The sequence below is a fragment of the Magallana gigas genome, chromosome 5, assembly GCF_963853765.1.
Source record: "Magallana gigas chromosome 5, xbMagGiga1.1, whole genome shotgun sequence".
Taxonomy (NCBI): domain Eukaryota; kingdom Metazoa; phylum Mollusca; class Bivalvia; order Ostreida; family Ostreidae; genus Magallana; species Magallana gigas.
Window position 1 is genome coordinate 29532859 of NC_088857.1, and position 23571 is coordinate 29556429.

The window sequence follows — 23571 nt, forward strand, 5'->3', positions numbered from 1 at the left end:
AAGACAATTTTAAGTGCTTTTATTTTTATACTTTAACATTTTGTTTACAAGGACATTTAAAAGCTGAATATATTTTTTTATCAAATGGATGATTGTTTGTGAAAATTATTCTTTTATTCCTGATTTTTTCTTACTATAATTAAATGCTCCGGAATTTGTAACTTTGACCGTTAACAAAGTTATTTTAATGACCTCAAATTCTACTTCCTGTTTGAGATATTGATAGACCTAGTGATCAACATGCTAAAACTTCATTAATTTTTAACGTACTTGTGGGTTAGATTTTCTTAACTGCGTGTTGCAGAGGTAAAGGTTGTGCAAAGGATTACTGAGGAACATGAATGTTTTCAGGTGCTGGTACTTACATTTCATTCTCTAAATTTATACATGTAGGTTGGGCACAGCCCACCGGGTAGTCCGAAATATCTGACGTTTTTCTGGCTTTTTTAACGATTTTGATATTTACTTGCCAGGAAAACGTCAGAACCGGCGCCATTACGAAAACTGGAAATTTCGCCGCCTCCAAATTGAGGCGGCATTCTCGGCCTGATTTTAAATACTTGCGAATCGTATCAAATATTTAACTCACAACTTAACAATAAAAAAATGACTTTACTACTCACTCATATCGCTTTAATTGGTTTGTTTACTCTACAAACCGTCTGTTCAACACATTTTTATCGAACTGTCCGGCGAGATTTGAGTCACGTGACTCGTTATCTCAAATCTCAAAAAGACAGCGAAAATACGGTTGACTGTAATTGTGTGCTTCTATTATCAAAATACGGAGTCATATTTAATTTTGAGCGATATGAGTGAGTAGTAAAGTCATTTTTTATTGTTAAGTTGTGAGGATTTTGTATCAAATTGAGTATTTTGTATCAAAATAATCAAATTTCTTTTCAATATTAGGTTTAGATTCCCAACCATTCAACAGCTGAAAAGGTCACTGAAGAACCATTGGGGAAAACTTTTGATATTTTGTTTTTTACTGGTGGTGTTTGCTGGGGTACTTGTGTTAATTGCAGTTCAGAATGAAGGTTTGTAAAGTTGTTTTTCTCAAATTTCATCTTAAGTCTGAAAATTGGTCTCTTAAGCCTTGTCTTTTCCTCAGGTATAAATTGTAAAATAATGAAGTTGTCCAATGCTTATAAATCACGCTATAAGCATGGTTTACTGCAATCACAATCGCTGGCAATCTGACTATTAGAAGAAGATTAAAGATCTAATTTCAATTAGGTTGCATTTACTGTAATTGTCTTTAATATTACATCACCAGAAATCATAATCTCACAACTGAGGCTTATTGTTACATTTCTCACACTTTTTTGGAAGTAAGTTATCCTAAAACATTGACATTGTATGTTTGTAGCAATTTTACCTGTTGAGGGTTAAAATTACAAAAATATTTTGAGATGGGAGAAAATAGGGTTATAATATAATCATAATAATACATGTAGGTACTTGATAATATATATATACTTTAATTGCATTATGGGAATAGATTTTCAAACTACAGAAAAAAATCATATATTAAAAGACCATTGAACATGATCTGGCTTATTATAATGGATTAAGATGTTTACCTTACTCTCTAATTTTAAAAAATGATATGTTTATTTTTTTTCAAAATGTCTGTCAATTTTCCAACCTCTTTCTTTCCAACCCCCATTAAGAGTAAAATTTAAGCTTGAATAAACACACTTCTAAAATCACTTTAATAAATTTTACTGATAGTGCTTGTCTGAAAGGTTTAGTCATGTTTCTCTGAATATGGGAGTGGTACTTACCTGTGCAACAATTGTATTTCGATTTTATTTTGTGTTTGAATTATTTATTACCAATAGTATCAAATTTTAGACAAAGAAATTGAGTTTGGATCCTGAAACAACTTGAAAGTTGATAGCATAAAAAAATGCGAACAAGTATTGCATGGAGTCATGTTGTATGTGACAACATTTCTCTTTTAACATTTATTCTAACTTTGAATATATTGATATTGATTCCTCCCATTTAATATGGAATTTACAGTACCGGTATATTGAAACAAAAATCATTGGTTCACCACGTTTCTTCAAATTTATATTACTTTCTGGCAAAAATTGAAGTTATGTTTCCACAAAATTTTATTGCGAAAATGCACTTAACCACCATTGCATGAATTTCATTATATATAGGAATAAAATAACAAAGCTTATGAAAAAAAAAATTTGCAAACTGCATGAATGAAACCTAAAAAATGTCACATATTTAAAATGGGAAAGCACCCTTCAGCACTATGTAAAATTGTATCGTAATGTATGAAAGTCATGCAATATAGCTCATTAAATATTGAATCTCTTTTACTTATTCAAAGAGACAGTTCAACTGTAACATTTCTTGATCTGCAGAGAAGTCTATCTCTGCGATAACATAACCCTGATTTCCTTTTTTATCAATCACCCTACCCCCTCCCCCCCCCCCCCCCCTCCATTCTCCACCCCAAAAAGGGGGGGGGGGGAGGTACATTATGAATAGAGGAAATTGTGGTTAGGTAGGAAATCAAAGCTTGATACAAAGATATGTACTAGTCATGATTTGTCTTTTATTTGCATTTCAGACTTTGTGATATTTGCAAGGTCTCTATTCCGTTCATTTGACTACAAGAGACTAGCTAAGGAGTACAGTGATGAATCTACATGTAAGTATATGATTAAAACAAAAACAAAAAAACTTAACATTGCTTAGCACCAATTTTCATAAATTCGGGTGTTGAGTGGACCTTCAGAAATTAACAAAATAATATATAAAGTTAGTATAGCCATTGTCCACAAGTTATTTTTAAATATCTATGAAAATTGATGTCAATAAAAATTGATGTATTGTCTAGCTGTCATTTGTTTTGGGTTTTTTCACAGTATATGTGGACACAACAAAAGCAGATGAACTATTCAAGAAAGTAAAAATCTTGTGTTTTGTGATAACAACATCAAGCAAACTGGATAAAACTATTCCAGTGGTGAATGCAACATGGGGGCAGCGCTGCAACCGTGTTCTGTTTGTGCTCTGTCCCCCTGACAAAAACAATCCCCATTTCCTAAGCACCTGTCATATAGGAGAAGGATCCAGCCATCTCACGGCTAAAGTTAGACACGCCTTTAAGGTGTCTTATGATAACTATTTGGATGACTATGACTGGTTTCTGAAAGCAGATGATGACACTTATCTAGTCATGGAAAACCTCCGTTATGTTCTGTCCCATCATGACCCCAACAAACCTGGTTACCTAGGATACCATTTCCAGAAGTTCATGCACCAGGGTTATGCTTCAGGGGGTGCAGGTTATGTGGTCAGTCGGAAGGGGGTTAAAGATTTGGTGGAGAAAGGATTCCAGATGAATGAAGAGAGGTGTAAAAAGGATGGTGAGATAGAGGATAAATACATTGGACAATGCTTAGAGGTACACATCATACTTAACTACATACTGCATTAGTTTTTTCTTAAGTTTTCTGTGTTCATTTTCAGGTCATAGCCAGCTCTAGCACTCTTCTTTCATAGAGTAAAGATTACAAACTGGTTTGACGTCAATCTATCCTTTATTCCTAATCCAGAAAAATTAAATTCATATCATGATTGGTATAGTTGTACATGTACATATTTTAAGGATCTATTACAAGGCATTGTAACTCTCATTCATACCCCATGTATACGAGTATCTAAAAAATAGTTTTCTGCACTGAAGAGTACTATGATTTATTATTCAATGATTCTGATTACCGGTATTGCTACTTACACTGTGCATTTTTTTTTTAAGGCCAGTGGGGTACCAGTGCTGAGTTCAATTGACAGATTTGAAAGGCAGACATTCCATACAGATAAAATTTGGCAACATGTATGGGGGACATTCCCAAAATACCTTGTGTCATATTCCAGAGATCCAATGAAGGATGTGAGTTATTTTAGAATATTGTCAAGTACCTTGTACCTGGGTATATAAAGTCTGCGGCGAACAATTTGAAGGATCTACTTGTCATTCGATGTACATGTTTTTCCTTTTTTTCCCATTAATTTATTTTCGAATCCCTTTCAAAAATGCCCAAATTGCTTATCTTAAATTTGATTTTTGAGCTGATATTTTTGAGAGTAATAAGAAACATATATATAATTAAATTTTATATGCAGTTCGCAGTGATCAATTTTATGCCTATATTATTAAAAGTATTCCATATATATCAGAGCTTGTACATTTATCCTTTGATTTATGTGATAAGTCTTATATGATATCATTCAATTCACCTATATATAACATGTACAATTGACTTTGTTACAGGGAAGTAACTGTTGTAGCCAGTTCCTGATCAGTTTCCACCATGTGGACGCGGGAGCCATGATATTTGTCCACCAGCTGCTTTACAGGACCAGCGTGTACGGGAGGAACCTTCCCCAGAACATTCCCAGCGATCTCTTCCCCGTCAAGAAAGTACCGCCTAAAGATGTGATCGACAATACGATATAAATGAACTTATTTATTCATTAGATAACTTTTAATTAATGTATTTACAGAAAGAAGTCCCCCCTCCTTTCAATATTCAATTTTGCCTCATTCATCCACATGGCTTAATTTTTGCGAATATTTGAAATGGTGCTGGCTAAAATTAATAAGTTATGCTTTATTTATTTTAATCGTGATCTTGTTACGGGTTATGCAAACTAACAAGATGAAACATTTTTACAAAAGTAACACAGTGTGAAAAGAATCATGAATACAATATGAATCCATACAAGTTCATGTTGGTAACATGCAGGGTTTTTTTTCACTTCATTTTACATATTTTTTTTTTGGCTTATTTTACCCTACATGTACATACATGTGATATTTATTTATCATATATTTTGCACTTATGAATTTAGGAAAGTGTCATGAGTTAATGACTTGTGACTATGGAATTCCAGATAATGTTTGTACACATGAATGTAATTCAATGAGACTGTGTAGATTTTATGAATTCCCCACCAGTAAAACTGGGCTGATCCATAGTTGTTTTCTGTGTTCGTCCTTTAGTCTTTCTCTCACTCAGCTACTCTGTCCAACTTGTTTCCCATTCCACATTTTGTCACCCTCTGATATGATCTGCAGTATGAATGTGATTGATTCCAAAGTCTAGTTGTGGGCGTCATAACATATATGCTGGTACAAATCAGGTTCCAATCTGGAGATTTTTGTTTTTAACAATTGCTTACAGTAGCATACATCAATGTTTTATAATTGTCATGGTGTCCCCACATCAAAAGTACATGTATTTTACTCTGTGGAATTATTTTTTACATGGGTCACAACGATAAGTCCCCCAATTTGTGTGTGGGGAATTTTTTTTATTTTTTTTTGTTTTTTTTTTTGGGGGGGGGGGGGAGGGGGTGTGTTTGTTGGAGGTGGGTGAAGAAATCTGATCAAATTGTAAACTTATTGGTGTGCTATATTTTAAGAACAGCAATATATATTATTTATGGGTTTGGGGTTTTTTTTTTATTTATTTACTAATGCTCAGTATCATCAGAACAACTATTCCTTTTATCTTCATTTCAGTTCATGAATTGATCAATGGTGGACATGCTATCTCAGTTAATGCATTTCTAGTCATAAGAAAATATGTAAATGGTGTTGATTTATTGTGAAACATTTGGGTAATTAATTAATCTCTACTAACCAGATTGTGCTGGCATGCACACCAATATTACATATTAACGTACAGTTAAACTTCAATATCTCAAACACCGATATCTCGAATACAATAAATATGTCGAAGTGATTTTTAAGTCCCAACCACCTATTTTTTATGTATTTTACCCTCGATATCTTGAATATTCGGATATCTTGAAGTTTTTCCAAAAGCCCCTATCTAGTTCGAGAAAACAAAGTTTGACTGTATATAGTAAACATCGGAAAGCCTTATTGATATTAAGTAAACTTAGATTATCTTCACATCGTCTACAAATCAAATCTGGTCGATATGATAAAAATGTCCTATTAATGAAAGGGTTCCGGGCAATGTGTATATTGTACTTCAAACGATGTCGAAGATGAATACCATTTTGTTTTGGTTTGTAATTTTTACAAGAAGTTCAGGAAATTATATATTAAGAAATACTTCTATGTATGACCAAATATGGCAAAATTTATTCATTTACTTAATTCTGACTCTATATTTATGCTAAAAATACTTGGGAAGAAATATGTGTATCATGAATGTTTCAATAAGAAGAATAACTTTACCATTAGACATGAATAAGTGTAAATTAAGTTTATAAAATTACTGCTTTGTTTGTCTGTTTGATATTTTTTCATCCACTTTACACGTATATAACCTGCCTACCACCATTACCACAATTATTGTAAATTACTGTTTAACTTATGCTATATGGCAATGTATGTAAGTTATACGCCAATAAACTACAGCAACTTTAATACATGTAGACATATATTTATGTCTGAAATGTATACCATTCAAAGTACTTGTGATATGTTATATACATATTTAGCTATTGTTTTTCAGTGCATGTTGTGAAGAAATAAAATGTAAATATAATTACTTATTCTGTTTTCTGTAACAGTATTGCATTGAAGAAAGAGATATAGCGCCTTTTCCCATTATTTCGCCTACACTCGTGTTTTGACGGAAAGTACCTGTTACTAAAAATAGCTTCAGGTACCTAGCTGTCGCAATATGATTTTCGAAACCTGTACACTGTACTGATTTTATAATGGTGTCTGTAACAACTGATTTGTCATAAATTCGGGAAACTCTGTGTATAACGGTAGATAATACCCTGAACCGTAATAAGTTCAAGCAAAATGCAATGGATCTAAGTATAAATAGAGTATATGTATAGTGTCAATGAAGAGATTTGTTTATATTGGGTATGCTCATACTCAGACTGAATTAACAAGATAATTTTTTAAAAAACAGAAGAATAGATACATGTAACTTAACCTCTTTATTCTGTTCCTGTTTCAATTTAAGTGAAAAAAAAAATTACAGTACTACTTAGTGGATTCGATCCAGCGACCACAAAATCAAAAAGACCTCCTCGTTACCACTAGGCCACGCATCTAACATTTTCAGCAGATGCATTTTCAATATGTATGGCTATATACATGATTGTATTAGAAAAGACACTTATTGAAATATTTGTCTAATTTTCAGTACGAAGACCACATTAAACCAAAACTAATTCAATGTATACGTGTACCACAATACCTGTAGAACATAATTTTAATTGGATGTCTTTGATTTAGAGTGGTTCAAATAGTCAAATATCCAATTTTTAGGTCACCTGAGTCACTCAGGTGACCTATTGCAATTGGTCTTCGTCCGTCGTCGTGCGTTGTGCGTCGTGCGTCTGTGCGTCGTGCGTTAACAATTTTACATTTTTAACTTCTTCTTGAAAACTACCAGGCCAATCGTTACCATTTTTGGTGTGAAGCATCTCTATGGTAAGATGAATCTAAATTGTGAAATTTATGGCTCTACCACCCCTGGGGTGCCACAGGCGGGGCCAAATATGCAAAAAAAGCCAGATTTTCAAAAATCTTCTTCTCTACTTCCACACATGTGAGGAAAAAACTGAATGCATGGTTATAATGTCCATGAGGCCCTCTACCAAAATTGTGAAATTCATGACCCCTGGGTCAGGGATTCAGGCTCTAGGGTGGGGCCAATATGGCCAAATAGTAAAAATGTATTAAATCTTAGAAAATCTTCTTCTCTACTACCATATATATTTGTTAAAAACTAAATGCATGATTATGATGTCCATGAAGCCCTCTTCCTAAATTGTGAAATTCATGACCCCTGGGTCAGGGATTCAGGCTCTAGGGAGGGGCCAATATGGCCAAATAGTAAAAATGTATTAAATCTTAGAAAATCTTCTTCTCTACTACCATATATATTTGTTAAAAACTAAATGCATGATTATGATGTCCATGAAGCCCTCTTCCTAAATTGTGAAATTCATGACCCCTGGGTCAGGGATTCAGGCTCTAGGGAGGGGCCAATATGGCCAAATAGTAAAAATGTATTAAATTTTAGAAAATCTTCTTCTCTACTATCATATATATTTGTTAAAACCTAAATGCATGATAATGATGTCCATGAAGCCCTCATCCTAAATTGTGAAATTCATGACCCCTGGGTCAGGGGTTCAGGCTCTAGGGTGGAGCCAATATGGCCAAATAGTAAAAATGTATTAAATCTTAGAAAATCTTCTTCTCTACTATCATATATATTTGTTAAAACCTAAATGCATGATAATGATGTCCATGAAGCCCTCATCCTAAATTGTGAAATTCATGACCCCTCGGTCAGGGGTTCAGGCTCTGGGATGGGGCCGTCAGGCCAAATAGTAAAAATGTATTAAATCTTAGAAAATCTTCTTCTCTACTCCCATATATATTTATTAAAAACTAAATGCATGATTATGATGTCCATGAGGCTCTCTACTAAAATTGTGAAATTCATGACCCCTGGGTAAGGTGTTCATGCTCTGGGGTGGGGCCAATATGGCCATATAGTAAAAATGATTTAAATCTTAAAAAATCTTCTTCTCTACTCCAACACATGTGGGCAAAAAACTGAATACATGGTTATGATATCCACAATCTCCTTTACCTAAATTGTGAAATTCATGGCCCCTGGGTCAGGGGTTCAGGACATGGGGGGGGGGGGCAATATGGCAATAAAGTGTTAATGCATATAATGTTTAAAAATCTTCTTCTCTATTCTCACACATCTGTATTAAAAAAAAACGACTAATAATTATGTTTACCAGGAAGTCCTCTACTGAAATTTTAATTTTCATGTCCCCTGGGGTATGGGTTTTGACTCTAGGGCAGGGCCAAAATGGATGTATAGATGTTAATGCATATAACGTTAAAAAATTATCTTCTTTACTCCCACACACCTGAAAGGAAAACTGAATTCATTATTTTGTAGACCAGATCTTTTAGTTTTTCACCAAAATTATAGGTTTCACAGTTTGAATTAAATGTGGTTGTCATTACAAATTTATAATTTTTCTACTCCAGTATGAAACCAAATTAATTAGATGCATATATGAGACTCCATGACAAGTTTGTGTATTGGATATATGCTACTCAGGTGACCGTTAAGGCCAATTGGCCTCTTGTTTATCTTTTAGCAACTTCTTTCCTATATATCCCTAACAAAACCTGAATATTTTAATGATGTCGTGTAAGATAATTAAGACTCTTAGAGCATGGTGATTGTGTAATTAGCGTTTCGTTGATTATATTAAACTAAATATTGTATAATACTGAAAATGTTTGATGTTTGCAAAAGGCTATATTTGAGGCCAAATGCGCTATTCCTCTTTTATTAAAGACTCAAGCAATCTAACGCATGTAATTTTACCCAATGCAACAAAGTTGTGAAGGGTATCGTGTTTTTGACTGGTCAGTCAGACCATCAGTCAGTCCTTTTTTTTTGTAAGCATAACTCATCTTAAACTGCTGCACAGAACTTCACTAAACTTCATAGGTATTAAGGACAATGTGTAGATTTGCATATTACCAGGAAATTTTAATTCCTTTATTTTTCCGGAAAATTCGGCCCTAATGAACTTAAATTTGTTCCTATTTTGAATATTGTAATGAACAGTTGCTAATCACAACTCAGATGCAGCCTCTTTAACCTCTGCACAGAATTTGCTGAAACTTTTAGATATTTAGGACACAATTTTTAGATGTACTTATTATCAGGAAATTCCAATTTCATGTACTTACCCTTTTCTTGGAATTTCATCCCTTTTGAACTTTTTTGTTGTTGAAATTTTGGTCCTAAATTGAAAATTAAGTTGTCTAGAACTATAATTCAGTATGCCAAAGATTCAAGGCAAAATACGTCTAACCAGATTGTACAACACAAGGTGTACAAAAAGATTTGAGGCACAAAGCTCTTAAAGTCCTACAGTCAGTTCCCAGCTATCTTGTACGAACCTGTAGTGTTGAACCTTGTTGTCAATGATATCAAAATGACAAAAACGATAGAATGTTCCATTTAAAGAAATTTTAATACTTGACCAGAATTATGAACAGATCTTCACGGTCACAAAGAAAACGTTCTCACAGAGAAAAACAAAACATTATAAAACACAGTGTAACGACATAATCTCAGGGAGCAGTCAAATTCAGTATAACAATGGAGTCCACCTTGACACACAGATTTATCAAAATATGCAAGAAAAATATACAATTGAGAGCAAAATATTTCTTTTCTTTCTCTTGGTTGTACGGTGGAATGTATACCTGATTTGCACACATAATTGGTTCAATGAGCACTTCACATATTTTTCACAGATTCAAATAATTTTTTTTTAAAAATCATCTAAAAAGTTAAATCTTACGTTGCACAGATGTTGCATTACCGGTACCTTAAAACTCTGTAAATACATGTCCTTGACTATTCACAAAGCACTGCTACTGTTCAGTAATTTTCACCAATTCATATGCCACAAATGTTGAACAGAAAAGGGGAGAGGTTACAGTTCAAAACATAGTCATGTCTAGTCTGAAGTTTAGCACTTTAGCAGCATCTTTTGCAATTTTTTTTATATTTCTAAATACAATTTTAATTTCAAGTCATAATTTGTTACATTTAAAATGAAGAATTTTTCAATAAGTATTTATGAATTTTTTAAAAATAAAATAAAGGCCATAACTGTTTAAAAGTTCTTCCATTTGTGAGATATATCCTTATGGCTTAGAATTAACAGCTGATAAGTAGAAATCAACATGTAGGCTATTATCAAAATATTTCATTTTTATTGTACACCTTATATTAGATCTGGATAACCAATACAAATATTGAGTCCAATAAGTTAAACACATTTCTCTTTATCAATGACAATATTTAAGTTCTGGAATGTATAGCTAATATAACTTTTATAATCTCGACAAAAAAAAAATAAACAATAATAATAAATCCACTTATCTACAGCCAGCTAAGAGCTGAATGCAAGATGAAAGACATGAAACAAGAAATAAATGCATTGTATATATATATAGGTATATATGTTCTTCTTTTCTGTTGTCATCCACAATATTAATAAATTACACACACAAGAAAAAAAAATAAACATGTGCACAGAGAAATTACACTTGAAAACAAGACCAGATTAAATAAGAATAACTATGTCACAAAAACTATGAAAAATAAACATATGAAGCACTTAACAAAAAAAAATCATATAGAACTCTCTGATAAAATTGAGCATTTCTCTACAGCCAAAACAAGAGTGAACTTGCACACACATAACATGTCATGGACATCCCCATCTCTTCAATGAAAGCCCAAGTGGTTTCAACGTCACAAAAAATAACAACATGATTACATATTGGATAGGCAATACACCGATATATATATACCTAATGAAAATAGTATCATTTAACTCTTAATTTTATATTACATATATGTCTGACACAAATATATTTTTCTTATTGATAAGAAATCATCTACCTTAAAATTGATGTATCGACATATATTTGAAAATCAGAAGAAAATTATGTTGCAGAGCATTTATTTTACATAAATAAATGTTGCTTCTTTGATTTAGTAAAAGGTAAAAACATCTTGGAATGTATACTTGTATGAGATAGTTGTCATGAAAGTTATTTTTTAAAGAAAGAAGGAAAAAGATGATATAAAATCAGAAAGAATGGCAAAACTTTTATAGTTCTTTTTAAACATCTTTTCAAATATAGATTCATTATGCTAAGATCAAATAATAATAAAATGTTCAATCTTTATTCAAAAAATCTAGGCAAGCTACTTCATGTAAATAGAACTATCCATTTGAAAAATAACAAGGAAAAATAAATTATATCTCTGAGATTCTGTCAACATAATCTGTAACATGCAAGAAAACTATGCATACATGGGTAACATCTCTATTTCCAATTATTAAAAGGCAAACAAAACACAACAGCCACAAGGCTCCAGTAAAAAATATTGAGTTACTTCCCTTTATGCAGACTAGGCAATGTAGTATTAATAAGGCTTGCAGAGCAAAACAGGAATGTCTCATATAATAATAATAATTTCTGTCATACAAAAAATATGCAATATCAAAAAAACAAACAAACATGAATAACATATCTGAATAAGTCATGTGCAAATAACATACGTTTTTTAAAGATAGACTCTTTTTCCAGTCGTTCGTGTAGCTTAAGTTACGTGTCTTTCCCTACTTGGAAGGAGATATAGGCTCCTCCTTGACGGTCACTGGAATTCTATCGGTGGGAGACACCAAGCCTTTCTTACCAGGCGAATTCTCCTCATCCTCTAAAGAAGTATCTCCTTTTGATTCACTGAACGGAACGAACCCTTTCGCCATGGCTGCATGCATGCTGGCCATGGAACTTGTGTCCATGGGTTCATTAACGGAGGAATCCATCTCCTGGTCCTCCTCTCCCACTGTGAAGCCCCAATGTGACTGCTTCATGTGTTTGTTGAGTTCGTACTTGCGAACGAAGTCCTTGCCACACAGTGAGCAGATGTGGGGTCTGTCCTGTGTGTGGATGCTCTGGACGTGGCGCTTCAGATGGTCGGAGCGGCTGAACCTCTTGTTGCAAACTTTACACTCGTGGGGTTTAATTCCAGTGTGGATGGACAAGTGTCGCTTCAGGTGGATGTTTTTTGCAAAAGCTACTCCGCATGTTGGACAGATAAAGGGCTTCTCTCCAGTGTGTGTGCGCAAGTGAGTTTTGAGAACAGATGGACTGGTGAAAGTTTTATCACACGTGTTACAGGAGTAGGTTTTGTCGTCCGAGTGTTTCTTCATGTGAGTGTGCAGGTTTGATTTCGTGCTGTACGTTTTTCCACACACATTGCACGGGAAGTGAGAATGGGTTTCATAATGTCTGCTGAGGGAGTCCTTGTCCAGGTAACTCTTGCCGCACACAGGGCAAATGAACTTCATGTCGCTCCCGTCCACTGTTCCACTGGTGACTGTAATGAGCAGAGGGTTGGTGGACTGAACACGACTGGGTGTGGGAGATCGGGAGTACCTCTGGCCAAAGCTGGGGCTGTCCAGTCCTCGGGCTCTCATGTACTGGTCGAAATATGACCCGCCCGAGTCATCAGTGTTGTTAAGGTAACTGGACAGACTGCTACTAAAGTCAAGTGACTTGTTGGCATTCATCTTGATGTAGTCCTCGTACGGGCTGAATGACCGTGGGGGTGGGGTTGAGAATTTGGTGGGGGTGGGGCTATAGGACAAAGAATTAGGACTGTTACTTTTGCTGGACTGCTTTGAAGCATGGTTTTGATTGGGCGATATGTTCTCTTTCTTTATGTACACCTTGTGGCCCTTGGCATGTTCCTCCAACTCTGCCTTGGTATCAAATTCCTCTGCACACTCAAAGCACATGAAATTCTCCTCGGCCTTGCCATTGGGGACTGTGGGGGTCTGACTTGGCCCCTGGGGTTTGTTGCTGTGGGGGGAACAGCTGTTTTCACTCCTTCCCTTGTCTGAGCCATTGTGTGAGCCTATACCATTTTCTAAAAGAAAAGAAAGAAAAATATTTCATTGCATTTATGATTTACAAAATTTTTAAAACCAGTTTTGTTTTTTTTTTTGGGGGGGGGGGGGGGGGGGGAGGGAGGGGCTTAAGACAATGTTTGCTTAGCCTTATTATTGATAAAAGACTTTTGCAGTTTATTAAAGTCAAAATTTCTCTTAAATTGCACATTTGAATACCGCTTTTATATCATTTCATCATTTTGCTTACATGAACTTAAAGGCCTTTGTACTAAATGAGTTTTCTATAAGCATGCTGAGACTCAATCCCGTACATTTACTGTCCAAGTATATTACACTCGTAATATCATAGATATTAAAAACCTAAGCATAGATAATGTTGATATTGTCCCCTGCAAAAAAACACCTACGCACATCTCTATATTGCTAAGTATTGGTAAACCACAAATCCTGATATATCATATTTCAAGCTTAATTTGATGAGAAAAATAAATTCAATGTACAAATGAGGTGGATGGCATTGATTTTTTGCTTCACATGGGGATTATTAGAAACACATACAATGCAAAAAGTGCTTTTTTCAACACAACCTCTCTCAGGCTGTAATATTCTGGTCTTAATATTGTTTGGCAAGGTGTGGTTAAAAAAAACAAACGAAAACCTAACTTCTCAGGTTCATATCAATTTTATGAGCTCTGCATGTATTGATCAAAAATAGCTGTTTTTCCATACTCCTCGATGGAGTGATAGATTACTTTCAGGGATTTTTTTCACTAATTCTATTATGACTTGCAAAATACCTATATATATATATATATATATATATATATATATATATATATAGACATTTTTAATATAAAAGTTATTAAGTGCATGCATGTTTATAGAAAAACAGAGTATTTGGTCACTTTGGATTTTTTTTCAAGTCAAGATAAAACTTTTTACCATAAGGAGTCTTGGGGGTGCTAGTGTGGGGCAAAAGCGGGGTTCTTTCAGCTGATTGGTCATTGTGGGTACTAGTATAAACTTGACGCAGGGGTAATTTAAGTCCCTTTCTCTTTGAAGCTCTCACTTGCGTACCCTGAATTTCACTTTCGTTTTCAAGGAACTCTAGTGGAATGAACTCTTCAAGCTTGGCGGCAAGGTTTGGAAACTTCTTGATGATCTGTTAAAAAAACAAAATTTCAAAATAAATGATTTCATTTTTTACTATCCTTCCCAAAAACCTAAAAATACCCAAAAGAAAATGGTCTTCTACAGACACATGAGCAAGCAAACAGGATCCCCGCCTACATCAATGTAGAATCTTGTCAAAAGAGATCACACATATTTCATCATAATTTACATAAATTATATGTACCAGTAAAAAAAATTCATTATATGTATAATATTCTATTATATGTAAAGCAGTAAGAAGTATACTGCTAACATCTACCTGGAAATATAAGTTTGATATTTCGCAGTTACCCTACTCCAATTACAGAGCTGTTCTCATGTATACATGTATTTTAACCCCCTTACAGGCATACTCGTACGATATCTTGCTGGTTTAACTTTACAAGTAAACCATAAGTGTATCGTATTACAACTCTAATAGAGTAAAAAAAAAATATAAAACTTCCTTCCTAAAACATTTCATATATACAGCCATTTACAAAATAGGCCAACAGCTATCTTTATTTATCTTTCCTATTTGTTGTTTAAGACCCTCAATCCCTTCTCCCTTTTTTCCCCTTCCATCCAAAAAAGGAAACGCTCATAGCCATTTTATTTTTACTGGTGAAGTTTTTATACAATTTTTTTGCAGATGGAAAACAGCCAATAGTGTTAATTTAATAAAATAAGCACTTGTGTAGAATGACACTCAGCAGTGTGTATCAATGGAAGATTTTGTTTATTACAGGCCACAGCCACCTGCAATATAACAAAAATGATGACGACGACCATGGCACTTTTAACACATTCTACATGTATTTACATGAATGAAGTGTGAAGTCACAGGGCTGGGAGGGTCACCGCGAGGACAATGCCTGGGTCAGACTCGCGTCAGGCCACCTCCTTGCATCCTACTGCACAACACTGAGTGCACTGTGCATCCTACTGCACAACCCCTGCTGCATCGTGCAGTGTTACATGCAGGTTCCTTGATTAGATCCCTCTCCTGTTATTGTTGTCCTTCTGACTTATCATGTGCACTTTGGGGATCTGATTTTACTGTTTGAATATGGAATGGCGTCTGATCAAATGAATGGTTGTTTATATTATAGAATATACTGGTATATTTCTATCTTTGAATTTCTCAAACTTTAATTAGACACTACAATGGGATGGGAGAGGATTTTGAGAATTTTTTTTCTAAATGTTTATACTTTTGATGCAAAAGAAATTCCGGTATGATTTTCTTGTTTAAAAACTCGTATGAGTATTTCTATAGGGAAGCATTATTAGCAATATGTAAAAAAAAAAATCAGACCAAAGAGAATCAATTGATACAGGGAAGTTTCATCAAAAATAACTTTTCAAGAACTATCAAGGATGGTATCCAATATCTTTGATAACACAGATCAAAAACAAAATTGGTTTTCATTCCATATTTTCCTGTCTCTAAATCTTTTATGTGAATTTGTTTTCTATTTGTTTCCTTTAAACTTATGTTGAATTCTCTTTTTTTAAATGAACTTTTGGGGGTATTTTTTGCCCCCCCCCCCCCCCCAAAAAAAATTGTATTTTAAGTTTCTAATCAATCGCTTTCCAATTTGATTAGAAATTTACAAACGAAACACTTTATTTCTTTTTAATCTGGCAAGGAAGAAAAAAATGATTTCACACATTATTCTTAATTTTATTATCCCAAAGCAAAGAAATGATTTGGAGGTGTTTTAACACTTCCATGTCACACATCAATGCATAAATTACCCTCAAAGGGTTGTAGATAAAAAGTTCACAATTCAAGGGGGGAGAGTGGGTGACAAAGGTTTTAAAATTAAAACCTCATTTTGCCAATTTTTTTTTCTATCTCCTTTTCAAATTTTCTATTATGCTGAGAGCTTTACTTTGCCATAATACCTTATGAGGAATGTTTTTTCAATCCCCACGCTTTTGGGTTCAGCCAGCCATGACCAAGTAGATTCTTAGCAGAGCGTGTCCTTCAGGGGATAAAAAAAAAAATTTGTCTACATCGTCGGGAGGAAATGAGCGGTGGTGTGGAATTATATGCATACCATCCAAGTGATATAATTACCTACTAATGCCCTAGGCACTAGAGTGTTCTACCTGGCTGGCATTTGAGGGAGAGAGAGACGAAACTAGCCCAATCCCTAGCAATGTCAACAGGGTCCTTTAATTCTCTGTGTCTACCCCCTAGCTATACATTCAACTGTTTTACTACTGCTTGGCTGAGCGGAGGGAATAAAACGATCAGATTAATTCAACAGATCTCTCCGTACATTGCCATAGCTCGAGGGGGTACAAGTTTGTAAATGTGTGCGACACAGATGGGGGGTTTGTCGTGTCTAAGCCTGGCCTAGCTGCCTGGGATTCGGGCACCTGAACGTCAGCCTAATGAATTTAATATCCCGATGATACTGTGAAAATATGATAATTACCTCCTATTAATGAATCTAGTTTAAATAAAACTTTCTGCGGCACCAAGTTCTTTGCGGGATGATTAACCCACATTTTCTCATACATAATTCTGTATTCATTTCCTCCCCAAAAGGACATACTTTTTTCAAAAATGTATGTCTTCCGAGAAAATTTTCCTCTTATCTTAGGACACAAAGTAACTTCGAAATCCATCTTACAAGATTCACAAAAAGCCCAAAAGGCTAATATACATCAAACACAGGAAGACACCAAGCAACTTCAAGAATATAAATTTAAAACACAGATTCTTAGGTTCAAGAATAAGAATTAAGGCAATGCTTACCTTTGGTCCAAACACCTGTCTTTCATCAATGGCAGCGACCATCCAACATTTGATGGCATGAAGAACTTGGTCGTTGGTAAGTCCCGTGTCTCCTAGACGTTTCAGGTGTGGCATGGCCTCTCCGAACTCCAAGTCCAAAAAGCAGTCTTCATCCAATAGCTGAAAATAAATCAATTCAATACAATGTCTGTTTTAACAGTGTGAATGAAATTCCACTTATTGTAAATGTATTCCTTATAAAAGGATTATGATTTTTTTCCATTTTAAATAATCATTAGTAAAAAAGTGTATTGCTTTAATTCCTAAAACTGCTGACTCTCATAAAATATGCTTTTGAAAATTAAATGTGATGCTGTCAAAACCATGAATAATTAATTACTGATCATTGATTATAGATACAGATGATGATAAACATATGTCCCATATGCCATATTACCATAGGTTAATTCTGAAGACAAAGAAGGTTAAAAATACAAAAAAAAATCGTGACAATACCTTGTCAAAATTTTCTTTAATGAAGTCAGTGCTTTCTTTTAGGAGATTGGAAGCTAAGCATTCCGTAGCTATATGATGGATCTTCAGGCAGTTTTCAATGTCTAGTATCGAAAGCAGAAAGTTGCTGCACAAGCTTTGAATCTCTGCAACATGCAACTTAGCAGCCGCCGGCAACAAATCCCACACTGTCTCCTCGTTCACAGACACGGTGGCGGTGTAGAAGAAATTCACGATGGTCTGCACCGCATCCCCCTCCACACCTTTCAGCGGATGTTCGTACAACCCAGGCTCCATGTAGTAGCGGGTGTTCATGAGACCCTTGAAGTAGGGAGAATTGACCGACAGCACCAACTTGTGGGCAAAGATTCTGGTCTCATTGCAGCGCAGGATGATGTCGCAGAGTTCTCGTCGGTTCCGCAGCTGGTTGATCTGCTCGATGGCCTGGTGAGCATGGTTTACGGAGGTGTAGTGCATCGTCTTCTCCATGCTCATTGTTGGTTCTAGTCTTTCTTCTCCTCCTCTCACAGAACGTACTAACTACCGTAATAATAATATTAGTGTTTCTCTTCCCTCACGCATTCTACAAAAGAAAAAAAAAATCCTCCCTTGAAGAAATAACATAATTTACCTCCACTTATTTCATTCCAATGACAGAAAAAGAAAAATCTTTCTCTTTTTAAACCCCCATTTTTTAAATCCCTTCAACTGACTACAGATAATAGTATAATGTATGATAACTTAAAGCGAAGTACAGTTTCAGTGCTGACACCTCATAAATGCTTAGCCAAAGCATTCACAAACCGAAAAAAAAAATCAAATATACATATCCCTCAGAATACTGATATTAAATCAAAACTACAAGGTTTTATCTGATTGGCGGTAAAAATCATACTCACACACAGTTTTTGATCCTATTACTACCAAGGATGATTACCATATAATGCTATGTAAACTGGAAGGCCAAAATAATAAAAATTCAATAGATAGAGCCCAAATATCAGATCCTTCTTCACTGGAGGGCTGAAGTGGAGAAAATGTCCTCTGATTTATGACATGTACCCACTATATAGCTAGCACAGGTGTAATTATGTTGAAGGAAAACTTACCCCAAATCAGAACAGACCAGGGGCCCTGGGGCTAATTCTCTGAGGTAATCTTTCAACCTAACACAGACAGTTAGCTGACTGCAGGTCAAACAGTCACGGTGAGGTGATAATTATGAATGTAATTAATTCCTATTGATTATGATGTGATTAATGACAGATTGGTCCTATTTTACATAATGACCATGTCAACTCAGCTAAACTATCCATATTTAATACAATAGAGGAGGAGAAACTTTAAATATGTCAAAATGAAAATGGTAAATTTTATTCCTTTTTTTTTTTTATTAATTATTAAAGAGGGAAAACATTAAGAGATTAATAACAATAATGATTTGAATACTATGAAAAATTGAAATAATTATTATAAAATTTAACAAGCTGATGATTACTTATGATATAGAAAAACATTGTCAAAATTTATCAAGAAAAGTCTCAAAGTATACTCTCCCTGAAAAAAAATTACTAAACACCTACTGTATTCCCATTCTTTTTACCTGTATTACATGTACATATACTTTTGATCCTTGCATGTTTTTGTGTTGAACATGAACTTCATGTTCTCGGGTGAATACAGAAAAGAAAGAATGAAATTGTTGCTTTTACTGGCTACCTGTTTACTAAATGTGACATGTAGTTTCATTAAAATATTACTATTTAAAAAGTTATATCATACTTTGAAATATTTTTTCAGAGAAAATATATGTTGGTGAAATAAATTATACTAAACTGCATGACTTTGCAATTTTGTTTTCTAAATTTCTTAAAAACACAATTTTCCCAACAAATTAAAACAAAAATTGTTTTTCATATCTGTAAACATAAATAGAAAACTGAAATATTTTTTATCCCTTATTAAATTAGTATGATAAAGCAAATCCTTCATAAAAATTGCAATTTGCAGTGAGCATTTATATATAAAAACTGGAACAAAATTTTCCCTCTTTACTGAGGCACAGTAATATTCTCCATTTTCCTGTCAGCGCTACCTGTTAAAGACCTTTGAATTAACACTTGGCTTGGCTACAGTAATTTAGCCATTGTTCTCTTCCAAGCCAAGATTTACATACTCTAAATATTACCTTCTTTTAAATATTAATTGCCTCATGTGCATGCACCAGAACAAACTCTGAGGGATTTCTAAAAATTCACATGTCATTATGAGTTATATTCAAACCCCCCATAAATTATACAGCACGGATTATATAATACACCTGCATTTTTTTTTTAAGCAAAAAGATACTATATACATAGGTGAATAAAAGACAGGATAAAATCGATGGTTTTCAATGATTGCGGTGATTCAGATACCAAACTTGAAAATGAACAAGGTATTAATATTTCACAACGACTTACTTTATTAAAATTGTATAGTATAGATTAAAAAACACAAAAACCCTTGATCGGCAGCAGAAACAGATGATATTTATTAATAACATACACCAACACTGTCAACTTGCAAACAATTGGTTTGATAAAACCTGTCCCCGCTTTAGGCGAAAGAAACCCATGAAACGTTTCCCCATATAAAACCGACACACTTCACTTGACATGTCAAAAAAAATTAAGTACAAGCGGGGGACTTCTCGTCGTTGAAATTCGCCATGGAATTCATTTCCCCATTTAAGCTGAAACCCCCGGAGTCATTTTAGAATTCATATAAAAACATAGATGAGGAATGATTAGAAAGTGGCTTACCTGTGTATGCGGTACCGTTTCATGTCACCTCTCCATAGCCGGTGGGAAAGTAAACATACGGTCCGACACCCACCTGTACAGCGGGAGGGAAATTCAGCGGAAATGCTTCGCTACGTTGTGAGGAGGATATCCCATTTGCGCACTACGTCACAACTTTTGCTAAAAGAGGAGTGGAATCCCCCGATCGTCGTTTTGATTAAATTGTTAAATCTATCATTCGAAGATTTTAAATGGCATAAAAAGTGATGAATCATAATGGTCTAAATCATCAAAGTAGTTATCTACTGTCTAAACCACCCAAAACATCAATGTTTACAACCTACACGTGTGTGAAGTGAAATCGAAACTGAAAGTCGGTAGCTGTCAATAGCTTGTACCTGGAATAATTCAGATGTGCACAATACATGTATGCGGTTTTTTGTTTTTTGTGTGTGTTTTTTAATTCACTGCATTGGAAGAAAACATTTGAGAGAGATATATAAAGAGAGAGAGAGGGGAGAGAGAGTTTCCTTTAAGTTGTACTTCCTTATCATTTTATATACAACGTATTTATCTATATCATGCATATAGTTTTTTGAAGGGCATCAAACCGTTTTTAAGAAAGTGTCTTACTATATACCGCATCTTTAGGTGCAAGTAAAATACTTTGTAAAGCAGAGTTATTTTCACTTATAAGGATTTTTTCTCAAGAAATCCCTGTAAGAACTTTTTCTTTGGAAAAAGTACCTTTTATATATTGTCTTATACTTCATGTTGATTGGATTTCAGGAATTTGTAAATTGAATTACTTTCAATAAAGTTGCGACTCTTAAAGTTAAGTAATAGAAAGATAAAAATACGTATTGTTTGTTTTCCACATAGCCTTAATCTCGCACACGCTTGATGTTTCATATAAATTATCCCGCTTGTGTTCTTGCTAGTTGAGCTACTTCGTATAGCTTCATCATCGGATATATTTATTAACACAAATACAGTGATGATCTACATGTATTTCACATATATCTCAAGTTTCTTTCTGCAAAACTTGATATAACCGTTTGCATATTACATACCAGCAAAGTTGAATTTTTAAGAATATTTAATTATACAGACTGTCAAAGTAAGCATTGAAAAATATTGTGATATAGCAGCAACAGATATTCTGGAACCAACCATCATTTAAAACAATTGTTCAATTATGTTCAGTATTTACTAAAATGGAAAAAATTCCAATCGACGAGTCACTGACACAGCTCTTTGTGGTTCAGATGCTGCAAGGGCTTTCATCGTACTCATCGTGTTTGGTGGTAGTGGCGGATATTTTAGCCTGGTGGGCTTGCAACACAGCAACTGCTTCTTGAACTTGTCAAACATTTTAAATTATCTTTTAAATGAACACATATAGCAAACACATCGGTAACACGCGTTTTAATCACATTTATATTAGATAATCATTTTCAAATGTTGAATTTACATTTAACGGCAACCAATCCACTCGAACTTAAAGTACAATTTTTTCATAACAGAAAATAAACATACAATTAATTTGAAATTCGCATGTTTAGATTGTTATTTCTAAACTTCATTTTATCTGGTAATTACGATTGATCACACATAACAAATACAGCTGAATCTGTACAAGACTTGCGCGGATCGAGACAAAATTTTCCAGTGTGTAGTGATGGGGGTGGGGGCAATGTCTTCTTTTGGTAAGTATACTACGTGAAATTAATAAATTCGAACTCCCCATCAAGATCTGCGCATGCAAGAATTCGAACGAAAGGTTTTACCCTGTCCCCAGCCTTCCTGATAACTGGTAGGGCAACTCAATTTTCAACGTCCTCCCAAGCACGGAAGTCTCATTTTGAGAAACCTAATTCCGCGCTTCGCAACAATGACATCTACAAATTTATTCTCGAATAAATGAATGAGTGTTCGAACGAACGAACGAACGAATGAATGATGAATCGTACATTTATGCATGGAACGGGCATGACGAGTTTACTAAAAAGCTGCAAGAGTATTTGAAACAGACATTGAACGTGTTGTTTTCAATGTGTTGACTTTGTTTTTTTTTTGTTTTTTTTGGGGGGGGGGGGGTTGGGGGGGGGGTTGGGGTTAATACTAGCCTTTTCCTTTTGTCGAAAGAAAAAATGGACGAGTTTAAAACAACTGTATTAAATTATTATAAAATATAAATTAAGTAATAAGGAAAAAAATCAGAATTTACAAAATACCTAAAGCCTTACATCAACATACAGTTGAACTTCGGTATCCCGAACACCGATATCTCGAATACAATGGATAGTGAAGTAATTTTAAGTCCCAAGCACTTTAAAAACTTTTATGTATTTAACCCTTGATATCTCGACGTTTTTAACTAGTCCCATCTAGTTCGAGATAACGAGGACTGACGCCCTCATATATTCAAAATCAGAATAAAACATATCATCTTAGTACAATAGCTTTGATTTCGATTTTTTTCTCAGCCTCATCTAGTATGTCATCAAACCAATCATCGTGAAAATGACAATATATAATCCATGAAGTAAACTTCACATTCACATGCAACCAATTTAAACAAGAATTACTTCGACGCCGATGAAATAACAATTGTATACATACTAGTAAAAGGCTTACCAAGTCCGAAACAATGAGATATTCGTGGATAATGTGGAGTGTACATTATATTATCAATCGATTGAAATATTATAAAATTCAATATAGTACATCATAGGTTAAAACTGGTTGACTATTAGATTTGATACATACCTTACTCAGAATAAGTTTACTTACTGCTTGTTGTGCATGGCGAAAACTGTGGTCGCAAGCTTA

The 23571-nt window shown here is 34.4% G+C and overlaps 2 protein-coding genes across 4 annotated transcripts; one reads left to right on the forward strand and one right to left on the reverse strand.

The window, feature by feature from the left end:
* The first annotated feature begins 192 nt into the window (after nt 1–192).
* On the forward strand, nt 193–5333 carry LOC105340337 (glycoprotein-N-acetylgalactosamine 3-beta-galactosyltransferase 1). Its single transcript, XM_011446378.4, has 6 exons — nt 193–351; nt 913–1040; nt 2600–2680; nt 2898–3439; nt 3794–3928; nt 4310–5333. Exons 1-6 carry the CDS (start codon nt 338–340, stop codon nt 4493–4495), a joined length of 1086 nt encoding a protein of 361 aa, XP_011444680.3. The 5' UTR covers nt 193–337; the 3' UTR covers nt 4496–5333.
* Nucleotides 5334–10046: 4713 nt separating this feature from the next.
* On the reverse strand, nt 10047–21064 carry LOC105340423 (myoneurin). 3 transcript variants are annotated; one of them, XM_011446493.4, is made up of 5 exons: nt 20758–21064; nt 17957–18536; nt 17462–17620; nt 14479–14698; nt 10047–13553 (listed from the first exon to the last, which is right to left on the reverse strand). In XM_011446493.4, the coding sequence occupies exons 2-5, from the start codon at nt 18446–18448 to the stop codon at nt 12238–12240; spliced, it is 2187 nt and encodes a 728-aa protein (XP_011444795.3). In that variant the 5' UTR covers nt 18449–18536; nt 20758–21064; the 3' UTR covers nt 10047–12237. The 3 variants fall into 3 exon arrangements, with proteins under 3 accessions (XP_011444795.3, XP_011445038.3, XP_011444966.3); XM_011446736.4 differs by having other exon boundaries at nt 14614–14698; nt 20758–21060; XM_011446664.4 differs by lacking the exon at nt 20758–21064 and adding an exon at nt 18853–19240.
* Nucleotides 21065–23571: the final 2507 nt, after the last annotated feature.

What these genes read in the sequence shown, in the direction of transcription:
- LOC105340337 (XM_011446378.4), top strand. An exon ending in AATTGCAGTTCAGAATGAAG is followed by an intron (nt 1,041 to 2,599) that starts GTTTGTAAAGTT and finishes TTTGCATTTCAG; the next exon opens with ACTTTGTGATATTTGCAAGG. An exon ending in ACATTGGACAATGCTTAGAG is followed by an intron (nt 3,440 to 3,793) that starts GTACACATCATA and finishes TTTTTTTTTAAG; the next exon opens with GCCAGTGGGGTACCAGTGCT.
- LOC105340423 (XM_011446493.4), bottom strand. Translation starts at nt 18,448, where the DNA reads ATGAGCATGGAGAAGACGATGCACTACACCTCCGTAAACCATGCTCAC. An exon ending in TTAAAGAAAATTTTGACAAG is followed by an intron (nt 17,621 to 17,956) that starts GTATTGTCACGA and finishes ATTTATTTTCAG; the next exon opens with CTATTGGATGAAGACTGCTT. An exon ending in GACAGGTGTTTGGACCAAAG is followed by an intron (nt 14,699 to 17,461) that starts GTAAGCATTGCC and finishes TTTTTTTAACAG; the next exon opens with ATCATCAAGAAGTTTCCAAA.